The 9,703-nt window shown below is 34.5% G+C and overlaps 1 protein-coding gene across 1 annotated transcript; it reads right to left on the bottom strand.

The window, feature by feature from the left end:
- Positions 1-121: 121 nt before the first annotated feature.
- On the bottom strand, positions 122-7,925 carry LOC115715836 (amine oxidase [copper-containing] gamma 2). Its single transcript, XM_030644503.2, has 4 exons — positions 6,453-7,925; positions 6,160-6,273; positions 4,913-5,466; positions 122-563 (listed from the first exon to the last, which is right to left on the bottom strand). The coding sequence occupies exons 1-4, from the start codon at positions 7,755-7,757 to the stop codon at positions 362-364; spliced, it is 2,175 nt and encodes a 724-aa protein (XP_030500363.2). The 5' UTR covers positions 7,758-7,925; the 3' UTR covers positions 122-361.
- Positions 7,926-9,703: the final 1,778 nt, after the last annotated feature.

The following is a 9,703-nucleotide window of genomic DNA, read 5'->3' as shown; positions in this document are numbered from 1 at the left end:
AAATAGAATCACACATATTAATTATTAATAAATAAATAGATTAACTATTAGTTTTTAAAAAATAATTTAAAAAATAAGTAAATGAGATGACTCATTTTAAGTATCATTAATAAAAATTAAATGAGGGCATAATTGTAACTATTTTTAAACATAATTTAGAAGCTTACACATGTCACTCAATTAGGAAGAGAGTGTAAAAAAGAGTCTCTAGCACTCCTCTAATTAGATATTAAATTTTACATCAAAATTTTACAATTGTGTATTCGAGCACAAAGTTAAAATTTGATGTAATTAAATTTACCACAAAACTAATTTTTATATCAAATATAATACAATTTTTACATCTCCCATTAGAGATGATCTAAGGTGATTTACAAGAAGGTAGGTCATTCTCGACATTCGGTGGGACTCCAAGAATAGGGTTTCTCTCAAAGAAATTAACAGGCTTCAAATCAAAGCTAGATGAGACTGTAGGCATTATAGGATAGTCCTCTTGACATGGCACATGATGAAATCCCAAAGTGTACCAAACCACTATGTCTTTATTTTCAATTATCCTATCCCTGCAAAAACCAATGACCATTATAAAACACATTATATATACTAATTATTTCAAATTCCCACACAATGGTAACACTGATTTAAGTTATTAGCATAAAAAAAGGTCTTGAGTACTAGAAATCTTTTTTAAAACAAATTACAATTATAAACACATTTTGTACTAATTAATGCTATACTACAATTCTGAAATTAATAATATAAATTATAGTATAATAGAACGCCATCACTACAAGAGCGCCATACAACATGAAAATAGATACTTCTTAATATCATTTTGCAAAATATATAGTCTTGTTTATATAACTTATATGTAAAATATAGTTCTTTAGATAAGGTATTGTTGAGACTGATTCTCAACAATAAAATTAAGATTAGAAAACCAAAGTTTAAATGTAAAATCAAGCAAAACAATAAGAGTTAGAAAGCTTGGAGAATAAATGTCAGCAACATCGATAGAGAGAAAATAAGTATTGCATTGCTTAATGGTATTTCTTATAATTATTTTTCCACCCCTTTTACAAGTGCCTCAAGGGGCTATTTATACATGATCTCTAATTTCTTAATATAAGTGGTTCCAAAAGTTAGAAGACACTATCTTGGTAGTACGTATAGCAACTGAGCTTGGCAGGTGAGTAGTGGAGGCCGGTAGTTGTGGTCGAGTGTCAAGCTGTACTAATAGCTGTTAGGTGGTGGCTCCACTACTTGTACTCCTTCTACCCTCTTGTACAACCACTACTCGCCCTCAAGCTTGGAAGACACAAGCTTGCTTTAACAGACATGTCCTTGGTCGTACATTCTTTTGTTATTTTTCTCGTTGTCTCCCTCATCTTCCATGTACATTTTGCCTTGGAGAATTTGACTGATTAGTGTTAGGCTTATGTTGTTCTTTATCCAGTATCATCTTGATGCATTTTACCAATTCTCTTCACAAAAATCCTAGTAGTGTGGCTTAGGGTAGGACCGATTCCATGAGTGAGATGGAATGGATAAAGTGAAATGAAGAGGAGGGGGGAGAGGAACCTCCCTGTGGAGAGAGAGAGAGAGAGAGAGAGAGAGAGAGAGCTTGCACTCCCCGTGTGCTCTCCATGGAGACAAAGAGATAGAAAGGGGATAGGGAGCTTGCACTCCCCATGTGCTCCCCGTGAGACAAAGAGAGAGAAGGAGGGCGAGGAGCTTGCACACCTCGTGTAGCTACCTTCCCGTGGAGATTGAGGGAGAAAGAGCAAGAGAGAAGGAAGAGAGGGGAAAGGGGTTCCTTTGTGTGTTAACTATTGTATTGGGCATCAAAACATATAAGGATAAGCTCTAATATTTATACTTAGTAAATTTTGAGGGTGAACACTTCAAATTTACACTTAGTAAATTTCGAGGTCCAAACTTGCTCCCTTAGGTGAGAAGAGACACTGTTTGGGAAAGGAGAGACCTCCTTTAGTTTGTGGAGACTCCCCTGGGCGGGGAAAATCTGCCTCTATTCAAGTATGTATACATACTGTCGCTTTCTTCTCTCCTATGTCCTTGTGGTGGACTTGGAGGACGACTACATCGGTTAGGCAGTTGATCATTTATATTTTCATTACTTCTTTGAGACTTCTGTTGTCCCCTTGCTCGCGTTTGCCTCGAAGTTGTGGCACCCTAATTTTGGGGACCTCATCCATCAACAGAAATATCCCTTGTATTCCTTGGTTGTTGCTCATGGGGTTGAGTGGGACTATTTAGCTCATGTTCTTTGATGTTGGGTCCTTGTGCCCTCCTAGTTCGTGAACCACAGGGCCTTCCACACGGTCTTCGTGCAGGTTGCTCTTCTTGCACAACCGGTGCATTGTTTTGAGTCATTCTGGCTGCAGCCATGGCTCGTTTTAACTCCTCATTTCTTCAGTTGGATTCTGTGAGCCTTTGACGAATTTCCACTATGGGAACATATCTTGTGGGGTCATATGCATCTGATTCCCTTCTCTCACGAATTTTTTTGCTCAGGGTCACTTCTATCAGAGTTCCTCTCAGTAGGACCCCTTCCTTGAGTGGTCTAAGTTTGTGCCCCCTGGGGTTCTTTTCTTGATCGACGTGTTATCTCTTCTTCCACGACTAGCTCGTCGTGTTGAGTATTTTCAAAGGTGTAATGAAATAAAGAGGAGATGTGTTTTGAGTTTTTTTTTACAAATGCTTTCAATGAAAGCACCAAATTGTTAACTCATACTTTCGTTAACAATAAATGAAGCCTTGTAAATAAAAGTTAAGTATTTATATTTAATTAATAAATATATATGAAACACTAAAAGTTTTTACATCATTTTGTATTTAAAATCTACATACTCCATGAGTCACTATTATTTCTGAGTATTTTGTGATTATGTATATGGATTACAAATGAATAACCATGAGTATTTATTTAATCTCACAGGATCTTTCCTTCCCAAAATGATGGATTCCCCTCCCTAAGGTTCAGTTCCTATTTATAGGAGTTTCTTTTTTACTATGACAGTTATTCTTTTCGATCATATCTAGGTAACTATTTATGAAATGTGGGCAATCCCCACGTTTTATGTTTACAACAAGTTGAAAAATGAAATAACTGCTGATAACAATCTTTTGATCTTATTTGGAAGTCTTTTATTGCCGAGGTAACACATTCCAAGGATGGTTCGCATCTTTCAGTGGTGTTCAAGGATAGTTGGTCGCATTTTACAAGATGCTAGTTAATATGTTTATTCTCGCTATAGCCTTTCCAGGGCAACTCTTAGACTTAGTCTTCTAAGATTTTGAAATAAGTTGCATTTTTCTTATTTCCCTTAATCATTTAAGTATGTGGGTTAATGAGTTAGAAGTTCTTAAACAACTTATTATCTACCCTTTCCAGCAATACAATTTGGATTTGTTACACCCGAGTAGACTTCTATCATTATCATCTCGCCATACGTTACTTGTCTCACTGTCTTACTGCGTAATGCGAGACTGATATTGATCGTAATCAATTATCCCTTCGAGATGATTCATTTATTACTGAGTTTTCCACAATTCTCACGTCCAAATTTTCATGTGTCATATCCATATTTATGGCTCAAAATATGAGCATAACAATACTTATTATTAATATTTTTGTCATTTTTCTCTCTCTTTTTTAATCTCTCACCTTTTTTCCCCTTAAAAAATATCTCTAATTTTTTTAACTTCATTTGCCTTTTTAAAATACTTTTTCTTTAAGTGTTTTGTACATTTTTTTACCATTTTTTTTCTCGTGTTTTTTGAATAAATTTTACTTGCTTTATTTTATTTTATTTATTTTTTGTTTTTTAATCTTATTTGTATATTAGTAAATATTTAAAAACTATACGAGCTACACATATAATATTAACTTTTTTTTGTATTGTTATTATTTTTTTATATATAAATTTTTGTTGGTTATATTATTTTATTTTTTTTTTGTAAACTTTGTTTATTTATAGATAATAACAGAGAAAACGAGACAAAGTTATATTTAAACATGAAAATTGATGATTTTATCACTACAAAATTTTTTACTTTTAGTCACAACAAAATTTGTGACTAAAAGTAAAAAAGTTGTAGCTAATTATAAATTATTATTCTTATGTTGTGACTAAAAGGTTCGTGGCTCTAAAGGTATTAGTCACAAAAATTACAATTTGTTGTGACTAAATTTGTTTTTAGTCACAATACTTGTTGTGACTAAAACTAAATTAGTGACAACTTGTGTCTAAATGATATGTTTTAGTCACAAATAATTTTTTGTTGTGACTAAAAATTATATTTAGTCACAAAAAATTTATGTCGTGACTAAATTAAAGTTGTCATTAAAAGTAGCAGTTTTTTATAGTGTTACTTTTAATAAGCGAACCTATATATATTGAGATATGATTTTGTCCCGTGATGTACTTTCACGGAATGTATTCCGTGGTACATTAGATGGGTCTCAGGGTATATTAAATGAGTGTCAGAGTACGTTTCTACTTTTTAACCCTAATTACTCCTAGATCAATCTCAGCCGTCAGATCAAATAACTCCCTTATCTGACGGCTACGGTACATCACGGATTATAACCCGTGAAAGTACAATAACGAGACAAAATCATATCCCTATATATATTACACTATGTTATTGTTTAAGTAACATTTTTTCTAATAATTATTTAAATATAATCAATAAAAGTAAGAGATATGATTATAACCCATGAAATTTCACTAAGTAGCTTCTAGCATGTATGTATATATATAGTGTTTGATTGTTTGTATGTAAGGGAATATGTAGGCCTAATACTACTCAATTAGTAACTATATACTTTCAATTAATTGGAAACGTGAGACAAGACCATAAGGGAAGATGTGTTTTGAATTATTACCTGTTAGACCACACAGCAAGGGTGTCTTCACCATGACTTTGGTAAACAAATAAGCCGCCAGCCCACAGCTCACTCCTGTTATAAGGGGTAACCCAAATTTGGTTATTTGTAAAAGCACCTCTCTTTTGTGGAGGGTCATCCAGGTCAAGAAGGCTAGCCGCGGTGCCTCCGGGTACCACCTTGTACCCAACCGGGTTCCCGACCCGAGTTTTCTTTGTTGGGTTGAACACGTGGAACTCGGAGGGATCATACAATTTTAGCTTAATTTGTGCCTCTTTTTCAGTTTTTGCCACTTTTTTTGTTGCTTTCAAGTAACTTCTTCTTGGTGTTGATGAATCTCCTTGTGAGTTTTTAACTCTTTCAATATGGACTTTGGCAAAGGAATTGTCTGAGCCGTCCACGTCCATATCAAGATAAAATGTGATGTAATGATCATGAATGACACCAATTACATTTTCAGACAAAAGGGTACCATAGATATTATCTTCATTAGGAATTTGATTTGTGTTCTCATATTCAGTGCCTTTCACCATCAATATGCCACTAAGCCCAACCTGTCAATTATTGTTATGGAAGTACTGGTATTAGGGCACAACCAAGAAAAAACACCTATACAATATATGTATAGTAATGAATCAAAGGACTCTTACAATGATATTATTTAGATTAAACCAATTTGGTAAAATAAAATGACTCCACTCTATTTATATATTTTATAACTGTAAAGTTGTCCTAAATTCGTATCCTAATGAATGATGCTATACACGAAAAATTTGTACATATTTATATTAGGGGCTTATATTTCCACCACATCAAATTATAACAACACTCACAATCTAAATACACCCCATTAAATTTATTATTATTATTATTATATGAGAATGCAATTAAGGTGAGTCGCTAGTCAAGATCTTATCAAACAATGATTAATATTTAACAATTACAAAATTTAATGATTAATTAATAATCAATAATTAGACAAATATTAGTAATTAAAATGTAAATAGTTGTTTAATTTACTATGATAAATTCGATATATATTTTACTATTTTATTTATATTTAGTTGTGTCAAATTTATTACAGTATATATCTATTTCAAATTCCATTTCAAAAAAATAAAAAATAAAAAAACTATTCCATAATGTACTACCCTGTATTGGGAAAATCAACATTTTTATTTTATTAAAGTAATAAAATAAAATAATATTTTCAGGAAACATAAAATAAAATAATGAATGGGCCTCACCTTAATTCGAATCAATCCATCTGTTTGAAACTCCCAATCAACAATATAGTCATAGTTTGCAACCGATGCTGCCATTCGCACCACAAGTGTCACCTTCGGTCTTACTTCCCTAATCTGCCAAGCAAACGACAATTTTTTGAGCAAATAAATGTACAAAACGACAATTTTATTTCCAATTTCGATAAGTACCAAAACGACAAATAATCTCGATGACATATAAATGCCCTTAAATATTTTTTTAAAGAATAGTGCATGTTATTATTTACATGACCCGATGGATCGTATATACTTACATCCATACCCGTAATGGGACTTTCTGCGTGTCGCCATGCGACATCGCCTCCGTAGCTTTCAAACACGCAAACCATGTTAGACCTCACATAGGGAGTACCATCGGCCGCCGCGAAAACACCATCCATGTAGTAAGCATTCCGGGGACAGTCATTAAGCGGGTCGAGCGGCATGGCTTCTAACCCGAACCCATATTCGCCTGCATCCATATAAGTCTTGAAATACCATGCATCAGTCGGGTCCATATAAGGCACAAATAGCTCCGAAGCTAACCCTTTGTACATCACGTTCCTTAATTCACCCGAATCCGGGTCTCGGATCTTGGCCCTAGATATTATCACACCTGCTCTCGCATCGGGTTTAAGGTGAAATTCCCAATTTGCCCATTTCACTAAATGATCATCTTCTATCACGAAACTCGGACCTTTGGGTTGCTCGAGAGATATAGGGTTCAGTATATCCATGACCCGGTTCTGCTCCATGGTTGAAAACCGGTAATCTGTATTGGAGGCCTTTGGTATGGGTATGGTCTTGCCCTTATCGGATATTTTAACCACTTGTTTGGTGTCAAGGTCAACGGTTACGGTCAACCCTTCGATTGGTCTCATATAAAAGTTCACCGTATCTTTCATGGAGTAGCACTGTACCTTAATCAACCTCCTTCCTTCCTCCGCCTTACCGAACCACCCCAGTGAAATCGGCAAGCACGCCAGGTCCGTCAGATTAACTCCGCGACCGACGATCGTACGGTTGAACTCGGCGCTCGTTAATGGGACCACGGTGGCCGTAGTCATATCCTCCACGGTCATCATCGGATAACCAGAATGCTTCCCAGTTTGGTGTACGGTCACCTCTTCCGTACTGAGATCAACGGTCAGCACGTGCGAGGCTCCTCTCGCACGTGCGACCACAGTAGCCTTCCTCGGCGGAAGTGGGTCGCCCTTCTTCCAACCAATGACGAGTGACTTCTCCGGCTCTTCGAGCTCGACGGTGTGGAGCGAGTAGGGCGACGCGCGGAAGAGCGCGTGGGAAGAAAGGAGCGTACGGATTTTTCTGATTTCTTGGACTGTTAGAGGGTCTAGCGGGTGGTGGGGAGTGTCGAGAGTATGGTCACGGAGGCGCGTGGATTTTGGGGGCTGATGTTGGATGCGATTCTTGGAAGTGCACCAGGGAGAGTTGGTGGCACAGTCGAGAAGCTCCACTGCAGAGGGTGGCGCGTGAGTGAAGGTGAGCCAGGTGAAGAATAAGACTAGTATTCCAAGTGTGAGAGGAAAGAAGAGAAAGCGGAGGAAGTTTCTTGGTTCCATGGCCGGAGAAATGAGAGGAGGGAGTACTGAATGAGTGAATGATAAAATAAAAGTATCAAATTGAGAGTGAAATAGAGTAGTACTGTAGTGATAGAGAGTGAGAGAGATAGTGATAAAAGTTACGTAAGGAATCTAAAGTAATACGTACAAAAGTGATATTTAAAGCTGTGGACGAGTCGAGGAGTTTCGCTCTAATACGAATCTATACTAATATGGAACTACGTCTCTAATACGAATCTATACTAATATGGAAGTACGTCTCTAATACGAATCTATCTATATACCGAATTGCAACTACGTACAAGCCACGTTTATTATTTTTTTTTTAGTAAACTTTAATTGAATAACATAATTTAGGTGAATTGCCCACTATATATATATATACTAGGAGAAAGCTACGTATACTTAGTTTTATGATAGGTGTTTTATAATATAAATGAGAATGATTTAATAAATAATCATATAATTTAATTCATTATTATAGTCTAATTAAATTCTTTTAATAAAGTGATTAATTCAAGAAAAACTTATTTTATTATTGGGTGTAGTTATTTTTATGTATATTCAAATAATTTAAATGATAGTATTGCAATCTAAAATAAATACTGATTGTAATATGTTAGTTCTAATAATTCAGTATAACTGACGCTTGAAAAAATTATGACAATGTAATTGCAAACTTAATATTCAAGATATATTCAAACTTAATATTTTTAAATATTTTTTCCTTTAAAAAAAAACCAAAGAACAATACAAAAGCCAAAATTAAAAAAAATTTAATCAATTCACAAAGTAGTCACTTTTTATTATTATTATTATTATTATTATTATTATTATTTTACTTTATTTTCTATCTTTAAAATAAATCAAAGAACAATACCATATAAAAACCAAACACATTTGATAACATACATTGTTTAGAAGTAGACTAAAGTACAATGACATAAAGAATTCATTTTGTTATTTTTTAATTGTTATTTTAAAAAATATCATATAATAAAAGAAAATAAAAAAGTGTAATATAAAGTATGAAATGGAAACTTCAAAAGCAAAAATTTAAAGAAAAAAATCATAATAGTTTTAAAAATAAAATATTCAATTGTGTCCATTCAATAGAGAGAATAGTATATTTTACATAAATCAATTTTGTTTTTTCTTTTTTAATTAGCACATATATTTTCAAGCAAATATATATAATATTCTTACAAAGTAATTTGAAGTTTAAATAGCTTTAGATAATTTATGCAAATTAACTTGTATACAACAATTCTTTTGTCATTGATTAAAGTAATGGTTCTAAAAGTTGACAACAATATCAAACCTTGTATATTGCAGAAATTTATAAAATTGTAAATGAATGGCTTTCATAAACTATCCAGCAAAAATAATGTATGCATAATTAACAATCACTACAACATTTTTACTTAGTACCGGCGGAGGTAATACCGGCGGAGCCAAACCGCCGGTATTAATGGGATTATTACCGGCGGAAAAGGCATTCCGCCGGTATTACTTTTGAATAATTAAAAATTTATTAAATATTTATTTAAATTTAGTATTCCCGGCGGAACTTTAGTATTACCGGCGGAAAATCCGCCTCTAATAGTTTGGGCGGGATTTTGACCGCCTAAATTTTTGAAAAGACTAATACCGGCGGATTATTGCCGGGGGGTCCCGCCGGTATTAGTCAGGGTGATCTGACCGTTTTATTAATACCGGCGGAACCCCTATTAATACCGGCGGGTCCCGCCGGTAATAAATATCTATATAATCCCCCCCCATCACTCAGAAAACATTTTCCATTTTCCCCAACCTTTTCCATTTTCCCCATTATTTACAGATAACTCAGAAAACACCACCCCACTCCGACTTCTCCTCCTCCTCCTCCTCCTCCCTCCTCTGCCATAGTCCCCTTCTCGGAGTCTTCTCCGCCATAGTCCGCCCAT

The sequence above is a fragment of the Cannabis sativa genome, chromosome 5 (genome assembly GCF_029168945.1).
Source record: "Cannabis sativa cultivar Pink pepper isolate KNU-18-1 chromosome 5, ASM2916894v1, whole genome shotgun sequence".
NCBI lineage: Eukaryota > Viridiplantae > Streptophyta > Magnoliopsida > Rosales > Cannabaceae > Cannabis > Cannabis sativa.
Note: the sequence above shows the minus strand (reverse complement) of the source record. Positions and strands in the feature narration are given on the sequence as shown.